The sequence below is a fragment of the Carcharodon carcharias genome, chromosome 3, assembly GCF_017639515.1.
Source record: "Carcharodon carcharias isolate sCarCar2 chromosome 3, sCarCar2.pri, whole genome shotgun sequence".
Taxonomy (NCBI): domain Eukaryota; kingdom Metazoa; phylum Chordata; class Chondrichthyes; order Lamniformes; family Lamnidae; genus Carcharodon; species Carcharodon carcharias.
In genome coordinates, this window is record NC_054469.1 from 185,472,609 (window position 1) to 185,494,234 (window position 21,626).

At 41.6% G+C, this 21,626-nt stretch overlaps 1 protein-coding gene across 1 annotated transcript in view; it reads right to left on the reverse strand.

Annotated features, from left to right (window-relative positions):
• Window positions 1-456: 456 nt before the first annotated feature.
• Window positions 457-21,626, reverse strand: part of LOC121276061 (proline-rich receptor-like protein kinase PERK2) — a 34,466-nt gene continuing 13,296 nt past the window's right edge. The window contains exons 4-11 of the mRNA XM_041184002.1: window positions 20,695-20,792; window positions 17,504-17,640; window positions 16,961-17,110; window positions 16,840-16,867; window positions 6,230-6,283; window positions 6,075-6,119; window positions 2,578-2,634; window positions 457-913 (exon numbers count right to left, since the gene is read on the reverse strand). Of these exons, the coding sequence (XP_041039936.1) occupies window positions 891-913; window positions 2,578-2,634; window positions 6,075-6,119; window positions 6,230-6,283; window positions 16,840-16,867; window positions 16,961-17,110; window positions 17,504-17,640; window positions 20,695-20,792 (592 nt within the window). The 3' untranslated portion in view covers window positions 457-890. The remainder of the gene's footprint in view (window positions 914-2,577; window positions 2,635-6,074; window positions 6,120-6,229; window positions 6,284-16,839; window positions 16,868-16,960; window positions 17,111-17,503; window positions 17,641-20,694; window positions 20,793-21,626) is intronic.

Below are 21,626 nucleotides of genomic sequence, written 5' to 3' on the forward strand. Positions count from 1 at the left end.
TACATTTATAATTATGCAGATGAGCAGAAACTTTGGCCAGGCGGGACCAGAAATTCTTGCCAAAAGTCTTTTTCGGCTTTTCGCCGGTTCGCCCTTGATCCATGATTTCACTTCGGAAAAACACAACTTGTGCCAAAGCAGAAACTACCCCATAAAATATCTACTTCTTTAGTTTTAAACATTCATGAGGCTGAATCTTCCATGGAATGGCAATCATCATTGGATTGCCACACCACTCCTAGTTATCTTAGACTGGAGCTCCACATTTCCCACCTGGACTTCCCATGTGTGCCTGTGAAGGAATACGGAATGCAGCTGCTCCTGGAGTCCTTCAGTTTAGTGCAGGAGCGTTGGGAGAAATTAAGCCATGCCCCCTTTTTGCGGCACTAGCTGCCGTATTCTGGCAAGTTTAAATATCCCAGTCACTCTGGCAAGCTAGGAGAGAAGGCAAGTGTGTAAGATAAGTGGATGAGGGGGTAGGGTGGGTGGGTTGGGGCTTGGTGTCAGGGTGGTGAGGGAAAAAAAGTCTGTAGTATAGTCACCCAGGAGTTAGAACTGGTTTTAATCCTTCTAACTTTTCCAGGGTAACTATTCTGGCAAGTGAGTCGGAACCGACATTAAATTAGAGTTTTGGAGGATTCCATTTGCAGGGTAATTGCCCAGCAGAAATTGAAACTTCCCGGGCAATTCCCATGTAGCTAGTGTGTGCGGACCTCTGTAGGGTTCCGCAGTGTATCTTCGGGATACAATTCTCCAGGGAATGAAGATCTGGGCCAAGATATCTAACATTTAGTAAAAACCAAATCCATTTATACAATTATTCAAATATGTCCAAGCTTTTTTTCTGCCAGTTGAGTTTGCTTCATTCATAAGATCAACTCATATCTGTTTCAGCTGCTTTCTCTTACATTGCCTAAAAGTACAAAAACAAAGTGGTTATAGTAAATGATATAAGTTGAATTTATTTATAGTCACTATCCTTGGTCCATGATAGTAATGACATTGCAGGGCCAATTCAGTGAGGTCCCGTGAGGAATCTATGATTCCTGCCTGATCTCTAAATTGCTCATTTCATTATAACAACATTAGCTCTACAGGAGAGAAAATGATCTTATTGCTAAAATGTCAATCACTGAACCCATAGCAATTTGCATTTATTCACCTACTTAGTGAATTTCAAACACTAGTTTGACCAGCCCAATATTACTCCCAGGTGCCCTATCCCAATCATCACACATTTATTGCTATTCATTTCAGTCCTATTCAAATCCACAAATCTTGCATTCTTCTTATTTCTTCCAATACAATAGCTTAGAAAATAGATTGTGCTGCTCCCATTTTATTGGCATAAAACATGCGCCCAAGGCACCAATATCCTGGATGGTGTGTGACATTCATTCTGCGCCAGAAGACTCGTTTGGGCTCCTTTGCCCAAGGCACCTGCCTGAATCAGATATTAAGCTTTTAACAGATGCAAATTCATGCTCTTTTGGAAAATTGTACTGTCCAGGCACACTGCTGTCAGTTTCTTCAGGTGCTTAGCGGCCAAATCCAACATTTCGTGAAGGGACTATTAAAGGCTGCCACCTGAAGTGTTATATCTTAAAGTTTTCATTTGCCTTATTACAAAACCTGGAAGAGCAAATTGCACCTCCCCAAAAGCCAGTAACCCAACTGCTCCAGGACCTCAGTAAGTGCCCAATCTGGTTGACTTCTGTCCCCCACCATGCCAGCAATAAGGATGTGCTATGGTCCAGCTGCCTGTCTCATTCGGCCTGGGCAGAGTATTGGATCACACTCCGGATTGAACCTGCTCCAATTTCTAGTCCATTGCATCTGTCAGTGTTAAATTTCACCTCCCACTTGTCTCATTCCTTGGTTAATGACCCTCATTTGTTATAACCTCACTGGTTATAGCCATGGACTACTAACCCAGTGATCGTAAGGCTAAATAAAACTCTGGTGATATGGAATCCAATAGCTTCACGCTAGTGTAATTGGCCACATAAAATGTCTGTTGCAAAACAATTTGCTTTTTTTCACCAACTTGCTGGTGAGTTTCAAACAAAGAGTGAACAGAGAAGAATTATCTCTTGGCAACATCACAATGAATTGAATGAACTAAAATCATGCTCCTGATGAGGAGTCTCTTCTGCCTGGAAGACATCCCAGGAATTCTGATGCCACTCATCATAATTTTCTGTCTAAATGAAATGCTAGAAACTCAAGGAATGTGAAGCCTCCCTCAGCTCCAGATATGAAGTTCCTGCATTTGACGATCCCTACTAGGAGAGATTTTGTCAGATCTGCTTTTATACCAGTCTGAACACAATTCTTACATTAAAAACACTGTTCTGCTGAAGTCATACGGACTCGAAACATTAACTGTCTTCCTCTCCACAGATGCTGTCAGACCTGCTGAGTTTTTCCAGCTATTTTTGTTTTTGATACACAATTAGCCAATAGCCCAGAATTAAATGAATCTTAAAACTGATAATTTAGAACTCTTCAGATACAGTCTTCCAAAAATAAAGAAAATGTCAAGGTTCAAAATTAGAATAGTGAAGTCCCACTCACCTTTAAAGTAGATCAAAAGCATGACTAGAACTACAATCACAATAGAAATGCCAATACCTAAAGAAAAATAGTTGGAGAACGATATAACAAAATAAATAGATTGTTTTGTGCCAGGATTCCTTGATCACCACATTTTCTTCCTTCTATATACACAAATAGACACAAGCAAAGCAATCTTTTGGCACTTGTAATAAAAACTTGCACTTATTTAGCACTTTTCACTTGCTCAGACATCCCAAACTTTTTCACAGCTAATTAAGTGCTTTGTGAAGTGCTGTCACTTATTATACAGGCACATGGCAGCTAAATTGCACAAAGAAAAACCCTACAAACAGCAATGAGATAAAATTACTAGATAAATTTGTTTTGGTGATTTTGGTTGAGGGACGTTGGCCAGTTCTGAGAGAATTCCCTTGCCCTTATTCAAATTGTGCCATTGAATCTTTAATGCACAGCTACAAGAACAGATGGAGCCTTGGTTTAACATCTCACCCGAAAGGTACCTCTGACAGTACAGTACTGTCACTGAGTATTACACTGTCACCACAAGCTTCTGATTCACAACTGATGCTTGTTGTCAGAATACTATTTAAAATACCTTTGGCAGTTTATAAGAGCAAAACTGTTCCTAATTTAGTGCAAATTAGCATTAGACTCACAATCCTACTCCAAAAAAATGTCACAGCATGCCTAATGCAATAAATGGAACTATCAAGCCATTATTAGCAGGGGTCTTTTTTGAAGCCAGAATTGATCATGTTTATGAATCATTTCAATCTAACTGTTAAGACTTCACTAGGAGATTGAGGTTGATATTGGATGCCACTAAAACTCCCCACTTTTAGGCGCATATATTCAACTCTCTTCCCATCTGTTCCCACAAACCTCTTCCCATCTTTTCATCTGCCATGTAGCAGCCGATTTCACTACTCTCTCTATGTCCTCCTGAAGTCTGTTACTATGCTTGTCACCATTTACTGCTTTTCCTTGTTTTCCCAGGACACTAATGATTTAAGAATTTGTGCCCCTATCCGATTTAGATTTATTTTTCAGGTGGCCCCCTTAATCCCAACAAAATGCATCACCTCTTATTTATCAAAATTGAAATTCAATTGCCATTCACAAGCCCATTCTGTAAATTTGTTGATGCCTTGTATTTTGCTGCAGTCTTCCTCAATATTTGGTGGTTCTAATTTTTTAAACAGCACTAAAATTATAAATTGAGAAGAGTGCTACTCCATCAACTTAAGAAAAGTTTAATTGCTTATACATATCCTGCGAGAAAAGGTGGAAGAGAAGGAGAATCAAGGAGAAGCGTGGAGACTATTTAAACCTGGTCCTGGAGTAGGCAAAGGTAAGACATAGAAAGTAATCTCTGAGCGCAGGGAGAAAGCCACCAATGCCCAGAGGAGGAAAGAAACAAAGGGTGGTCAAACAAAAAAAACATGAAGGTGGTCAAAGCCATTGGGAAGATTTAAGGAAAAATGTCAAAGTGAAAAACAAGAATGAGAGTGAATAAATGGGGAGACGGTAGCATAGTGGTAATGTCACTGGACTAGTAATCCAGAGGCCTAGGCTAATGCTCTGGGGACACCGGTTCGAATCCCATCATGGCAGCTGGAGGAATTTGACTTCAATTAATTAATAAATTCAATTGATTAATTAAAAATACAAAGCTAGTCTCAATAATAGCAATCATGAAACTATCAATTGTTGTAAAAACGTTCCTGGTTCACTAATGTCCTTTATGGAAGGAAATCTACCATCTTTACCCATTCTGGCTTACATGTGAAGCAAGCTACTCGGTTCAAGAGAAATTAAGGCCTTACCAGCAGTGCCCACATTCCATGAATAAAATAAAATAAATGTAGTCATTAAACAAGGAATCGCCTTCATAAAAAAAAAACAGCCCTTAGTGTGCAGACCTCCACAGCCTAATCTCCAATCTACATTCCTATCAAATAAGACTCCATACTAGGCTGCACAATTTTGAACCTTATATCACAATATTTACTTGTCTCAAGATCTTGATGTGACGGGGCCACTATTATCCATCCCTTTCTAATCCATCCAAAACACTTGTGTCCCTCTCTATTTCTACCAACAGATTGCATTTTTCGGTATTAAATTTAATCTACCATTTGTCTCTCTCCTTGCTTAAGGAACATATTAGGGGTCTATTGGTTATAGCAGTGGATGAACATTCCAGCATCCACAAGTTAAAATCCCACCATTGTGAAATTAAATTCATTAAATTTGTGACCTAACAATAGCAAAATTACCATGAAAACTATTGGATTGTTGTAAAATTGGCTCACCGATATCCTTCTGAAGGACAGATTTCTATTGCACCTACTCAGTCTGGCCTACACATGACCCGAGATACTGAATCATATTTTCAGGACTGGATCAGCAATAACTACTGCCCTGTTTAAGGTACAAAAACAAAGGTTGCCAAAATCCTACATGTCAGCTTTTACTGCTCGTTCTATTTTAATGTCACCCACAAATGTGATAATCTAGCAGCCGGTTTAGTATCCAGGGCCTAAATTTTCAGCTCGGCAGGCAGGTGCAATTGGTGGGCCTGGGAGCAGTAAGGAAATGGACCGCTGACCACGATTTCACGCTGGCTGGCCAGTTAATGGCCAGCCAGCATGAAGCGTGTGCTGATACGATCAGTGCTGCCTGGGCTGGGGGACGGAGGAGGGTGAGCGCTAAAGTCAGCACGGGCGTGGGGGAGCATGGAATAAAGCTCCCTGAAGGCAGGGAGCTGAAGAATTTAAATACAAAACAAAGATTTTAAAATCCAGAAAAAATGCCCACGCATCAAAAACAGTTAGCTGAACATATATAACAACATTTTTTGGACAGAATTTTCATTTATTTTTACTTAATGACAGAAACCTCATCCCGCCCTTGGATGAGGTTTCCTGAAAAATGCAAAGTCCGCCTGGCCGACTCGCCTGCCCACCAACCATAACTTGAGGGCAGCAAAAAATCTCCATTAATTGTGCGGTTAATGAGCTTAATTGCCCTCTTGATTGTCGGCGGGCATGCTTCTGAGTTTAGCGCATGCCCGCCAACCAAAGTAGCACGCAAATGTTGGGACACTCATCCAATGTCATTGGGTGCTATTTTACACTTGAGTGTGTTGGGCACTCGCTCATATACCGAGCGAAAAATTCTGCCCCAGGTTATTTATCTGAATCAGAAATAGAGCTCCAAACACTTAAGGAACCCGGTAAATTAGCATGTGCACCTTAAATTGGTGCTTACAGTGTCCATAAAAAACAAAAACCAAAACCAAAACCAAACCCATTAACACACATTAAACTGGGCTGCTCCTAAAGGAGCCTTAGGAGCATGGGCAGCTAGTTCACTAATACTGACACCAAACTGCCTCACATTGATGCAGATATGGCACATCGATTAGCAATAACATGAACATGTCCACCTCTTATTCATAAAATGCTAAGATCTAAATTTTTATGATTTACCTATATGCATATGATTCTCCACTTTTAATTTTGGTGGTTGGGACTCTGTATAGAAAGAGATATCAAAAAATGCACGATTAATCATGACTGGAAATCACACCATGCAGGTATAAGGCATTCAGTAGTCTGCCCAGAAATAATTGCAAACAGCTTACCTGGAGTGACTGCTGTCAGGTTTGGAAAGGAAGATACCCGCTCCTGCATATCTGCTAGAAAGGAAAAATTTGGGGATTTAACACCTTTGATCAATTAAGAAATTCAGAAAAAGGTAGTAATTTCCGTGTAGATGTAATTTGTCAATGCTACTGGACTCAATGTCTTGATTTCCTTCTAAACTGTCTTAAATAGCAACCCCTCCTCCTGCGTTCTCTTCTCTAAGTAAGGTTCATGTCTGGTTAGAATGAAGAGAAAGAACTCACTTAAATATAAATAAAGAGCTTCTATACATGTTGTCCCTTTCATTTCTTTTTAAGGTGTCAGTTTAACCCATTGGTAACTTATCTCTTGGTCAGAAGGCTGTGGGTTCAAGCCCCACTCCAGGGACTCAAGCACATAATCTAGGCCTATTCTTTAGTGCAGTGTTGAGGGAGGATCTTCCTTCTCAGGTGGATCTAGGAGATCCCATGGCTCCATTCAAAGAAAAGCATGGGCGTTCTCCCAGTAACTGAGCAACAATTATATCTCAAATAATATCTCAAACAGATTGTCTGGACATCAAATTACTGTTTTGGGACCTGCTTGTTCATAAGTTGATGCCAAGTTTGCTACATATAAAGTATATACATTTGCTACATACATTTCTAAAGTACTGGAATGTGGAGAAAAGAATGTGAAAGATACTAGAGATGTAAATTCTCTTGTTTTTTTTTAATACATTTGCAAGTTCTTCACCTCAAATAAACTACTTTTGAAGTGAAGTGCAGTCACTATTGATTGATCTATGTATGCAGCAAAATCCCACAAAGAGGTGAGTTGAATGGCCAAATTAATCAGCTTTTGTTTATGTTGGCTGATGGAGAAATGTTGACAAGAAAAGGAGAACTCCTGCTCTTTATTTGAACAACACCATCATGGTATCTTGTATGTTCATCGGAAAGGTAGCGTCTCCAACAATGTAATATTCTCTTTGAATTGCACTTCAGTTTAGATCATGTGTTTACATCCAGGAATAGTTTCGGAATGAATTAATTTCCAATTCAAAAAGTAGGGTGCTACCAATGGAGCCATTCTACAGTTCTGCTGTGGCAGAATGAGTAATTGGGCCAAGCCAAAACCCAGCTCAACGGAGGTAGATGGTGAATTAAATCCCAAAAGACTCCAACTGACACTCAGCATGGAACCCAATATGTTGAGCTTTCGGAGATGTAAGCGGATGAGGGGAGTGATGCTGTATCCGAGATGGACTGCACACACCCGCCATTACCAAAACATCCCTACTTATCTGGAAATGGCTGAGGAGAACAGCCTTGGAGGCCAAGCTTCACCAGAGAAGCAGTGATAGTCCTATGCCACCAGCTAACAATCTCTACCACGGTCCACTACACAGCACTACAGGTGACAGTCAAGGTCAGGACATTCCTGAACTTGACAGTTTCCAGTTCTTTCCATGTCATTGAAGTGATATTTGTAATAGTTGTGGAATCAGTGCCTTATTCACCAGAGGAAACATCTTCATCACTTTCCTGACAGTAAGGCAATAATAGAATGTGAAGGAACTGCAAAGGATCCCAATCCATCAATGTCCAAGTGGTCAGTGAAGGGCAAATTAGGATCATGCATCTCAATAGATACTTCCCAAACAAGAGTCAGAATTTATTCATTTTATTGCAACCCCTATATCTGATTTATTTGAAGGGGAAAGTAGACTGGATAAAAAGTAATCTAGAACCCTGGTAGATGACTTGCAAGAATCACAGTCACACGTACCTACTATATAGTGATAATAGAATAATGTTTTGGTATCTTCAGGCAGCATTTCAGATGTTTGTACATTAGTAAATGGACTAGCAGCACAGCTTCACCAAGGTCTCCAAGACCATCAATGTCTGCAGCATTTTATAGAAGTTTAACAAAAACACTTAACCATGGAGATGAAGGCAAAACAAGACAATGAGAAACTGTGGCAGGTTGAAAGACAACACATCAGCCTGTCAGAGGAGAGATTCACTTGTGTACCTCAAAAAACCAATTAACCAACCATTTTGATTCACCTAATACACCATCTCCATTATCTACACCATCTCAATTACAATAGTTGTTCTTCCTTTGATTTGTTGCTACTTAATTTTCACCAACAAAAGAAAACTTTCGAGACAAAGGTCAAATAAAATCGCAAAAGCAAAATGCTGAGAATGCTGGAAATCTGAAATAAAGCAGGAATGCTGGAAGTCAGCAACAGGTCAGGCAGCATCTGAAGAAAAGTCACACGGACTCAAAACATTAACTCGGTTTCTCTCTCTGCCAGACTATTTCCTGCAGTTTCAACGTAGGTTTACTAAACGGTTTCTTGGATTGAGGGGAATCGCCCTCTCAGGCAAGATCGGGAGGCTAGCCCTACATTCCTGGGAGTTTAGAAGAAGAGGTACAGGGACCCGACCTGCAGAGAGTGGTCAGATCAAAAAGGGATGCTTGGGACACCCCCACATATGATAAGATTTTTCATTCCAGTGAAGCGACTGAACAATTCCCCACCCAGAGGCCAGCTGAATCACAGGCTGGGCCTGCAGTCGAATGGAAAGCCACTCAGTGAAGGCCCATCCAGCAGGCAAGGCCATGCCAGAGTTAGTGGTGAGTGGCGTGGTTAACCAGGTGAAAGGGGGACAAGGCACCTGGAGTCCTAGCCAGGTTTTCATTTCTCTACAATGAGCAAGGAGGTCCAAATGAACCTCGCCTTGCTGGAGGAAAGGCAGTTTTTTGCATTTGGGGCCTCCTCTCAGTGTTCTTGATGGTGACAAGCTTCTCCTGTGCTGCTCAGCCAGTGTCACCAGTGCTTCAGGATGCAGCAACAATGGGGGAGGCTCATGCCACCGGGCAGAAGTCTCCTCAATGTCAGAGCCCTCATGTCAACCAGAGAATGAGCGACAAGGTCATCTAGGTCAATGAAGCACCAGAGTCAGCAGCCTGCCTCCAGCATAGCTGATAGTGATCGGGGAAAACATCACAGTGCAGCACCCATAAGTGAATGATGAAATTACTATATACACAGAAGGACCATCACTGGTGTTTGATGCATGTGTAAGGTGGAGTGTTGTGTTGTTCACCTGCTCTTTAATAAATTAGTCAGTTATGATGCGTTTGACTTAATGCACGCACTGGGAACCAACTTACAAAGATTAGGCACAAAGCCACTTGACCTTCTCATGAAAATCATTGGCCCTTGCAGTAGAGGTGTCTAGAGGTAAGGCACTGGGAACATATTCAGTGTTTAGTAAATAGTCCAGGACAGATGATGGTTGTGGCCTCCATATCATGTTTTAGAATGACCGAAGAAGGCCCTTAGCTGAACCATCTCAGAATAAGGGTCTCTCTTGTTTCTCTGGCACTCACTTTCTGCTGCCCATCATGAAGCATCACTATGGTAGTATTCATTGTCTTGCTCATCCTCAGAGTCATTGCTGGACTCATCTGAGGAAGCAGAGTGGCCTTCCATGTCCTCATCCACAAGGTCTTCGCTTCGCAGTGCCAGATTGAATAGCGCACAACACATGACGACCAGGGAAACCAGACCAGGATCTGGAATGTTCTGCAAAGTGCCAGCACAGCAGTTGAGGCAACGGAACCCCTCGAACAGACTTATTGTTGTTGTGCTAGTGGCATTGACCCCCCTCTTCTGCCTGAGACCATGGATGTCTAATTGGCATCAGGGCCACCTCTTCAGCAGGTATTCTTAGTCACCCATTAACCAGCCATTCAGCTATGCAATGGGCACAAAGAGCCGTGGTACCTGGGAGTGCATCATGACTACTCCCAGGGTACTACATGTACATCTGCAGGATGCACTGATGTTGCAACAATCCACAGTGTGAAAACATTTCCAACTGACAAAAGCATTTAGCTGGCCCATGGGTGCCCTAATGGTTACATGTTACAGTCAATGGTCCTTTACATCTTAGGGAAGCCAGCCACTGCTCAGAAAACTAACACTCTCTCTGCCTTGCTCTCATCATCAGTGGTGAAATGTATGGAGGTTTCCATTCTCCTGAACAATGCCTCCTTTACAACTTTAATACAATGTGGGCTGACAATTGCAAAATGCCTGCACAGATCACCTGCAGATACCCAAAAGAATCCAGAGGCATAGTAGTTCAGAGTCCACATCACCTTCAGCGACATCAGCATTACCTAGCCTCCCACACAGTTGAAATTGATCTTCCCACCAATCATACCACATATCAATGTGACTGCCTCCCTGGATAGACAAAACCAACTGTGGGACTGGCGCTCTCTCATCTGAAGATGCACTGCCTGCAGACCCTTCCCTCAAGGTAGTGTTTTCTCTTGACTCACATCTGCCAACGTTGCCCTCCTGGGTCTTCAGCATCATCAGGATGCTCATGTTGTGGGCATGCTGGCAGCTGATAACCTACAGTTCTCTTGTCCCTCCTCCCTTACTGAAGGAACCTGAGTGGACTATTCCTATAGGTTCTGTTGCTGCAGAGAGCCCCAAAATCGTGTTTCCTTGGTTCGAGTCCATCTTCCAAGCAAGTTTCTCAGAAATGCCCCCTTTGATTCCTCAGCATTAAAACTGGCCAATATTAAGACACTGGACACCCTCACAAACCTTTCCTGCAGACTCAGCTGCAAACTTCTACTCTTCAATCTTCCTCTTTGTTACTCTGCTTTACATCCCACCCTGAGGCACTGTGAGGTGCCCTGCCACGATTCCTGGCTGTCTGTGCGACAACTATTAAATCACGTGGGCTGCATTAAAATTGGAGGGGAATAATTATTTAAATTAGATTATAGTTGGCTTTGTCTGTCAGACCTACCTGCATTCAGTAATGTCGGATTCAGATGCAATGACAGTAATAAAATGAGGGACCATGTCCCTTTAAGAGAATGCAAGTGTACTGATCATGTGTCAGCACTGACAAATCACTGTACAGTGTGGGCAACTGGGAACTGTAAGTCTAGTTCTGGGGGTTTCTGGGTGAGCACGTATGATCTGGTGCTCTGCCCTATGTCTCTATACACCATCACTGTTTATTCTTACATCAGTCTCTCTCCATTATTGATTGCAAGCAGCAACTGAGGAGAACATAGGAAGGCGTGCAGTTAGAATTCGGTTGGCCAATGAACTCATTTACCCAGGATATAAAGGTGGCGATGAGGATAAAGAACATGAGAAAATAAATTTCAAGGCGAGTGAACGATGCACTGGAAAAAGCATCTGTGCTTACCTTGTTAAGTATGCGACAGCCAGCAATCGGAGCAGAAAGCAGTGCTGCAGTTTAAAATTTTTTAAAAACCTGTAGAATTGTGACGGCGGGGGTCCCGCCAAAACCCGAAAAAAAAGTGCGAAACACAGCGCAGAAAAGCCGACAGCTGCAGAGGCAGAGTTTTAAAAAAAGGTGACTGCTCTTAAAGCGGCAATGAATTTAAAAGGGTAAATACATGAAAAATGGCTCTGGACAGAAAATTATAAGAGACCCCAGAGAGCGCGCAACACCCTGGTAAGCCAAACACCTAAATTTGTCATTATCTGGAAAGCCCATCGGAAGTGCAATCCCCTTGCAGTCACTCATGATGCTGCAGCTCGGGCTTGTCGATCCATTTGACTCCATTTGAGATGGCTGGTCTCAGTATTTTGAATGCCTAGTTTTTTTTAAAACCACTAATGACATCGCGGGGGAGGAGAAGGTAGTGATTCTTTCGTCCTCATGCAGGAGCAAAATGTACAGGCTGATCGGCAGCCTTTCTTCACCTAGCGTCCCAGATCCGAAGACTTTCAATGAGTTAATAAAAATTGTACAGAACCACCTGAGACCAAAGCCCTCAGTTACTATGCAACGCTTCAAGTTCAATTCAAGGAACGGGCTTCCAGGGTAGATAATAGCTGACTATGTGGCCATTTTAAAGGCATTAACTGAGCATTGTGAATTCGGAACATCCATTAGTGATATATTGAGAGACCAGCTGATATGCGGAATTGGAGGGGATACTATCCAAAGGTAAAACCAAAAAACTGCGGATGCTGGAAATCCAAAACAAAAATAAAAATATAAAAATACCTGGAAAAACTCAGCAGGCCTGGCAGCATCTGCGGAGAGGAACACAGTTAACATTTCGAGTCTGTATGACTCTTCAACAGACTCGAAACATTAACTGAGTTCCTCTCTGCAGATGCTGCCAGGCCTGCTGACTATCCAAAGGTGTTTGTTAGCCGAACCTACTCTAGACTTCAAAGAGGCATTAGAATTAGCTACCACGATGGAGAGTGCTGTCAGAAATTCCAAAGTTATAAAAGATACACAAAATGGCACCATCCATCTGGTTGAGTGGGACAATGAGGCAACAAAAGGTGCAAAAACTTCAGACTCCACGGAAAGGCGGGAAATGCTCTCTAGCTCCAGACCATTGAAAAACAACAGTACTGCAGTGAAAACCCACAAAATGAATGAGAGAAATATATCCAGAACTCCAGTGAGTGAATGACAACTCAAACAAGCTTTTTCTGCCACCACTATGGCCACGTAAGGCAACACTGCAGAAAAAAGCTAAAATAATACTATAAAGGCAAAGGGAAAAATTGTGAAATATGCCTCATGGAAGAAATAGAATCAGACATCCATTCGTTATATAATCTCAAAGTGGGTAGAGCTGAGCCAATCCAAGTAGTCATTACAGTTAACGGACAACTCATTAAGATGGAAGTTGATACGGGAGCATCGATGTCCATCATTGGAGAGCATACATTTAGATATCTGAGTAAAGGAACCTATCCTTTGAAGTTAGAAATCTCGGACACAAAGTTGAGGACATACACAGGTGAAGAAATAAATGTAACAGGAGTATGTCAAGTCAAGGTGCAGTATGAGGAAGTGTCTGCAAAATTACCCCTATTTATAAAGTTATGCAGGGGACCGGGTCTCCTCAGAAGGAACTGGCTGGGAGAGATAAATCTTGAGGGCCCACGAAGTTCCCAATTTGAAACCAGAAGTGTTGCTGCAAGACCCAACGGCAGAAGCCCATAGAAGTGCTACACTGGGACAGAGTTCAAACTGAAGTCATCCTTCGAAAGTAAATGGAAAATCTATTAAAGGACTTTCGTGCGCTACAAAATTCAATCATCTCCCAAAATTTGTGCCACAAAAAAGATATGAAGAAGAAAGAGTTAAACTTGTCTATGCCCAAGTTAAGGAATGAATTAGCTGAAAAAGGGCAACCATATGCGATTCTCCAGGGAACTATTAATGGGAATAGGAAGGAATTAGAAAAGCTGAAGCAGCAGCTGCGTAAAAGCCCTGAAGTTTTAAAGCCAGATTGCCCTGAATTCTCAGAAGACTTGTTGGAAAACCCAACTACTGAACTCATTCACTTTCAGCTTGCGCCAGAGTCCACTCCAGCCAACAGCGAAATTAAAGAGAAGGCAGAGATACAGGTCAGTGCTACTAAGAAAAGCACATGCAGGAAGAAAAAGAGAAATTGACAGTCCTTGGAAAGAAAAACAAAGGGAAATTTTTTCCTTTTCCTCTTTCTCCTCACATATCATGTAGCTCATCGCTGTATTGCTTTGTGGTTGTTGCCCTTTATCTGTTTCAGCTTGGAGGGAAGTGGCAGCAGGAGTGAATGTGACTGCACCCGGAAGATGGTGAAATCATCCACTGAGGGATATAGTGGGCAACTTCCCCTGAAAAGGTTTCGGAAACACCAGCCAAGAGTGTTGGGCTACGATGTCCAAACTATCAAAGAAGGCCTCTTGAGAGACTTGACCTATAAATAGTTATTGCATAAATAGTTAATGTGTTTTAAACTTGTTAGCTGTACTTTTAAGTAAAGGGGGAGGGATGTGGTAAGGTGAGGTACCCTGTCTTTTTAAGAGAATGTAAGTGTACTGATCATGTGACAGCACTGATGCATCACTATACAGCGCGGGCAACTGGGAACTGTAAGTCTAGTTCTGAAGGTCTCTGAGTGAGCATGTATGATCTGGCACTCTGCCCTATGTCCCAGTAAACCATCACTGTTTATTCTTACATAAGTCTCTCCCTGTTATTGATTGCAAGCAGCAATCGAGGCAAATATAGGAAGGCGTGCAGTTAGAGTTCGGTTGGCCAACAAACTCATTTACCCAAGACATAAAAGGGACCTGATGTCAGCAATATGATGTAATGCTTGATCAGGAGGGACTGCCATCTTTCTCCCAATTGTTAAATTCTGCCCCTTGTTTAGAATGGCATCAATATTATTCAGCAGCCACCTCCTGTAATTCAGTGCAGCTTCCCTTTAAGAGGGACAGCCTACTTTAAGAACAGGAGGCTGACTATCATGTGCCTTCTGCACAAATCAGCATGGCCCCCTGCAGAGCACAGAGGCAGCCAGTGACAGATGCTAGGCCCTCTACCAAATTTGTGTGCTGAAGACCCCCAGTGAAAATTGACATGGGCAGGGAGTGAATCATGATTCCTGAGCCCAAAAACCAGGACAAATCTCAGTCTATTTTATGACCACAGGACATTCTAAAGCGCTTTAAAGCCAATGGAGTCACTGTTTTAATGTAGGAAACGTGGTTTGCACATAGTGAAGTCCCACAAATATTGTAGTAATGACCAGATAATCTGTTTCTTTAGCTGTTCCTTAATGGATAACTATCAGTCTGGGCACTGGAAGAACTCCCTTTTCCTTCTACAAATACCACTGTGGAATCTTTTACTTGAACCTGAGACAGCAAGTCTCTGGAGCGGGGAATTAAGCCAGTGGCCTTATGACTCGGAGGCTAGAGTGGCTAGAGTACTTTCACTGAGCCACGATTGAAACTAAATTGCAGCAGTCCATAAAATCACACCAGATGTATTTGCAATGATAATTAAGAAGTCAGATTTAGTAGCTACCCTAAGATTGGGTAAGCTTAGCTCATGCATGCAAAGCCTTCACTACATTCTTTGGACATTATTCTCTTTTATAAGACTAATGGCAATCATTTGAGCAAGCTTCAATACCACATGTATTTCAAGCTCTGATCAAGTTACAGAACATTTTTAAACAACATTTCAAACTCAACGCTGTATACCTTATATAAATGTAGTTACATCCTAGTTAATATAATAAAACAGAAATTAAAAATAAAAATAGCTGCAAAAAAAAAGAGACTTTCCAAATTTCCTGTTTTGAGTGCTGCCAGTTTTTCATGGGAGGTCATCACTGCATCTCCCTGACTCAGAGATTTGAAATTTTGAACAGTATTGTTCCTTCTTTGGTTGGCAGCCTTATGACAATGTAGATGGCTTTCAATGCCTATGGCCAGCGTGCGCACACACACACACGCTCTCTCTCTCTCCACCCCCCACAGTAAGTCCCTGTCATGGAGTTGCCTAAAAATGCAAACGGTCCTGATCATGGAATTTTTTTTTATATTCCATCATGGGATGCGAGTGAGGCTGGTTGGCTAGCATTTATTGCCAATCCCTAATTATCTTTGTTGAGAGGGCATTTAAGAGTCAACCACATTGCTATGGGTCAGGAGTCACATGTAGGCCAGACCAGGTAAGGAAAGCAGGTTTCCTTCCCTAAGGCACAATGGTGAACCAAATGGATTTTTACAATAATCAGCAATGGTTTCATGGTCATCATCAGACTTTTAATTCCAGATTTTAATTGAATTCAAATTTCACCATCTGCCATGGTGGTATTCAAACCCAGAGCATTACCCTGGGTCGCTGGAATACCAGTCCAGTGACAATACCACTGCCTCCCCCTGCCAACAATATGGTTCCAGGCACATCCTAATGGCAGCTGGAGACAGTCAAATCTCTGCTGGAGTTTAGTTTATATATTTTATTTGTCCTTTCTTTCACCATGTAGGATGTATAATCATACAAAAACAATATAGTCTCAAAAAAATATATACTGATAGAGCAAGGTGAAGCTTGTGTGGATCCAAGACAGACCATTGGTCTAATTCTGTGCTGCAAATTGAATGCAAAATATAATGGGCCAGAACTTCCAAAGAGTGGCAATCACTGTCGGATTGCCACTCTGCTCCTTTTTTCCTGCTTTATTCAGGAGTTGCATCTTCCTCAGCTCACTTTATGATTCGGGCCAGGTAAGAGAAGTGCAGTGCAGCAGGTTCCCAAGGCCTTCAGTGAGGGCAGCAGAGTCAGAGGAAAGGAAGCCACACCACCTTTTTTGCAGCACTCGCTGCCATAGTTTAAAGGACCCAGCCACTTTGAGAAGCCAGAGAGAAGGTAAGTGTGTAAGCTAAGTGGGTAGGATTGGAGGTGTCACTGGTATAGTTACTCAGGAGTTGGAAGTGCTTTTAATTCTAACTTCTCCTGGGTAATTATTCTGGTAGACAGTCGGAACCATCCAAAGTCTCCAATTTAAATATTGGAGTATCAGATGGCTCCCAGTGCAGTGTAATTGCCCATCTGAAGTTTGAGCTTCCTGGGCAATTGCCAGCAGCGTGGCAGTGGAATCTCCCAGTGCATTTTCTGGGGTGCCTCTGGGTAGGAACCCCCAGAGATCAGAAGCTGTGGGCTGTTGTGTCCAAAATTGAATCATATTCTATTTCAAATGGTCAGTAATGTAAATCCAAACGGATACTTGCCTTTAAAGTGCAAGCTGAACTCATCCACCTAAATTTATAACAAGAAAAGAAGATTAGAAAAGAAATTACTGAACATTAAAATTAAATATCATTTAATGATTTTCTCCCCCTTTAATCTTACCTGATTGTCTTTTGTGCATCTGTATGTATATTTTACCAGTGTATATTTTATTGCAGTGCAATTAAGCCATATCTCATGATACCATAGATTTATACAAGGCTCAATACAATTTAATGGTTTGCCTTTTTCCAAAATAGCAATGGGTCTGTTCTGTGAAAAACAAAATGACCCCATTAGTATGTTTCATTTCTGGGTTGTAAATTACCTCTTGCAAATAGAATTCAAATTTACTACAAAATTAGAAATAATATGCATAGTAAACAACCATAAACAAAGAAAGTAATTGAAAGTAATTCTGGACACAACCCCCTAACGCATCAGCAAAATGCTCTGAACAAATCTATGTAAACCCCACTTTACATAGACAGTAAAGGGCTGGGGTCGAGCGTGGAGGTGAGGAGAAAAATGGTGAAGGACAGAGGTGCGAGGTACTGCCTTTACTCAGTGGCGGCAGAGGAAATTTCAGCCAAAGTGCAGCTTTACTTCCCATTAGACATTGAACAAGCTGAAACCTCTAAAAAGATTTCAAATTGTAAAACTTACATCCACATTCCATTCTTTTTCTTCCTGCCATCCAAATGAGCAGCCAGAAGAGATGTTTTTGGTCTTAATTCTACATTCATTTCCAATATGAGTGATTGGATAAGTTTTCTCTTGAATCATTGCTTCTTCAGCAGTAACTGTAAAGTGAAAACACTCTGTAAGAACTTCAAGCAGTGTACAGATTCTATGCAGACTTCATGGGCCTTGTTTCTGTGCTGTAACATGCTGTCATTTTTGAACTTAACCATCATATATGCATGCTCAATATAGATATAAAACATACCACGTGCTGATCATTTACCATGCTAACTTTGTTCTGTTTTAAGCCCATCTTTTTGCCAGCATAGATGTATCAATGTGACTTGCTGCAGACTGCACAATTGCTGGCACCATTGATAGAATGCAGTACAACTGCAATAAAGGGAAACTTTGGTCTTGAATTTTCTGTGCTGTTGCTTCAGGAATCTAGTGTAATTTGGGCAAGAAATGCTGGGATACTGCTCCTTTTCTTCGTACCCACCAGAAGTGGACAGGCATAGGATCACAATATGCAAAACGAGGAAACTGCATAATGCAACACATTTCTCCTTGAAATGCACTCACAATGTTGACCACAAGGAATACCTATGTGTCCCTTATATTCAGTGTTGCTGCAGCAGGGTGGATAGTTTAAATTTTAAATGACCACCTTCCACTTTAACATTTTTTTTTAAAAACAAAGTTCCCCAAGATGAGAGGCTGAACACCCCCTCCCCCCACTTGAGATGGGCGTCACAGTCGTGCTGCAAATGGCCCCATTACTCCAGCGAAATCTTTAACTGCTCCTGGCTCCAGGAAATGGACTGATGTCAGGGATATAACCAAGGGGACAGGCTTATATATTTTTATTTAGGAATCCTGTCCCATTGCAGATTGGCCAACACAGCAGCTGACAGGAAGCTGAAGGCTTTTACAGCTTACAGTTTTAAAGGGGTTGCAGAAAGACAGTCCTGGGGGTGTATCTAGGCAAGTCTTATATAGGTGGCAGGACACATCGAGAAGGCTGTTTAAAAAACATGGAACCTTTGGTTTTATTGATAAAGACATGGAGTACAAAAGGAAGTTATTCAAATCCTTTGCAAAAATTACAATCCATATTTTGATCACAAGACATAGATGAGGACATTACTGCCTAACATTCCAGAGCACACCAAAACATATAGGAAATAAATGTAGACACTCACATGGTGGCAAGAATTTACAAGGTTTTTAAAAATTCATACTAACATAGAGGAGTAGGCCATTCAGCCCCTCGAGCCTGCTCCGCCATTTAATAAGATCATGGCTGATCTGACAGTAACCTCAAATCTGCATCCCACCTACCACTGATAAACTATCACCCCCTTGCTTAACAAGAATCTATCCACCCCAGCCTTAAAAATATTCAAAGGCTCTGTTTCCACCACCTTTTCAGGAAGAGAGTTCCAGAGACTCACAGCCCTCAGAAAAATTGTTGTGTCATCTCTGTTTTAAATGGGTGACCCCTTATTTTTAAACAGTAACCCCTAGTTCTAGGTTTTTCCACAAGCGGAAACATCCTATCCACATCTAACCTGTCAATTCCTCACAAGATCTTGTATGTTTCCATCAAATTGCCTCTTACTCTTCTAAACTCCAGTGGGTACAAGCCTAACCTGTCCAACCTTTCCTCATAAGACAACCAACCCTTTCCAGGTATTAGTCAGATAAACTTTCTCTGTTTCCAACGCATTTACATCCTTCCTTAAATAAGGTGACCAATACTGTACACAGTACTCCAGATGTGGTCTTGCTAGTGCTCTGTACAACTGAAGCATAACCTCCCTACTTTTGTATTCAGTTCCCCTGACAATAAATGATAACATTTTACTAGCTTTCCTAATTACCCGCTGTACCTGCTGTACCATGCCTTTTGCGATTCATGCACTAAGATACCCAGATCCCTCTGCATCACAGAGCTCTGCAATCTCTTACCATTTAGATATACTTCTCTTTTATTCACCGTGCCAAAATGGACAATTTCACATTTTTCCACATTATACTCCATTTGCCAGATCTTTGTCCGCTCACTTAACCTATCTATATCTTTTTGTAGCCTCCTCTTCACAACTTACTCATTTTCCATGGGTAGGCAACCTTTATTGTCCGTCCCTAACAGCCTAAAACAATTCAGTTGTGTTATGGGCAATGTCAGGGGGCAGTCAAGATTCAACCACATTGCTGTGGGTCTGGAGTTACGTAAAATCCACACCGGATAAATGTAGCAGATTTCCTTCCCTAAAGGACATTAGAGAACAAGATGAGTTTTTACAACAATCTGGTAGCTCCATGGTGACCATGTCTGATACTAACTTTTTAATTCCAGATTTATTGAATTAACAATTTAAATTCTCCAGATGCTGTGGTGAGATTTGAATCCATTCTCTGGGTCATTAGTCCAGACCTCTGGATAGTCCAGTAACATAAAGACTACGTTACTATGCCTACAATTGAAAGGGTAGAGGAGTCTGAATTTACAACAGCCATGATCTCCACCATTTAAATATTTTTTGTCAGTTGTGAATCCACTGTGCAGTTTAAATGGTAACTCCTACAGAATACAAAACATATTGTTAGGGGGAAATATAGGAATACAGTAAGAATCTATTGTAAGGGAATGAACTTGCTTGGATCTCCAAACAGCCAGTGCCAGCAAGTACATAAACAGGTAAAAACCATCATATGAATCTTGTATAGCCTCGGGGCCTGTGATCATCAGTAAGGTCCTGGGAGTCAGGCTGGACATAGAGGAATGCAAATAAGATAGATTAGGTGTTCTACGAGTCAGACTGGAGACTTAGCTTGAAAAACAACTAAGATTGAGCCTGTATTCAATAGATAAGGAAAGGCTAGATGGTTCCATCTTAGATTGGGGGAGAAAGCTCTGCCTGGGTGTTGGGGGATATGTGTATCTATATCTTGACAAGATTGGAATCTGAACAATGTTCTTGTACATGACCAGTAATGTATAAATAGGCTGAATACTTGTAATTTAGCAGAGTGCTACCTCATGCTGCTTGAGATGGCTGTCTCCTTGCAATCGCTCAAATAAACGATCATAACCTGTAACTGAGCCTCCTGTGGTCCATTTGTTAAAGCTACCACAACACATATCATAATATTGTTTCACCTACCTTTAGCTGTCACGGTGAGGAGAATGAAGAGCAGCTTCTGCGTCTGAAGCATAGCGATCAGATTAAACAGCTCTGAGACAGAGGAAATTACTGTAAATCTGGGGGAAAAAAAGGAAACATGGATTCTGAAAACATCGAAAACGTAAAGAAAAATAGTTACAGGACCAACACATTTTATGGAATGAAAACATTCATGATTAGCTGTGACTCAGTCAGTAACGCTCTCACCTCTGAGCCAGAGGATGTGATTTCAAGTACGAGTCCAGAGAACTGAGCACAAAGTCTAGGACGGTTATCACTCCAGTGTAGCACCGAGGGAGTGCAGTAGTCTAGGAGCCGCTGTCTTACAAATCAGATAGCCTGTCTATTCTCTCATCTGGATATTAAAAAAATCCCATGGCACCTCAAGACAAGCAGGGAGCTCTTTCTCCGTCTGGGCAAATATTTAACTTTGAACCAACGTAATTAAAACATTGTCTGGTTATTATCGCAAGGCTTGCTTTGGGACCTTGTTGTGCACAAATTTGCTGTCATGTTTCTAACATTAGTGACTCCATTTCCAAAAGTACTTCATTGACTGGAAGGTACATTGGGAATGTTTTGAGGATGTGTAAGAAGCTATATAAATGCAAATTACTTCATTTTTTCTCTTTCACTACACGAGACATAGTGGGTGCTTGGAGCAACTGCACACACGTATGTATGATCACAGAATGGCACACAAAAGGAAACTGTCAAACAACAGAATGTGCTGGAAAAACTCAACAGGTCTTGCCATCTGTGGATTCTAGCTCCAGGAACTGTCTTTAATGAATGTAATAGTGGGGGCACAGGCTGGATCCAAATTACAGTAGGGGTTGTTGAATGTCAGGGACTTGAGGAAAACACCTCAGACTCTCGCATTTAGCCTAACATTGAATGAAGTTCCAGCG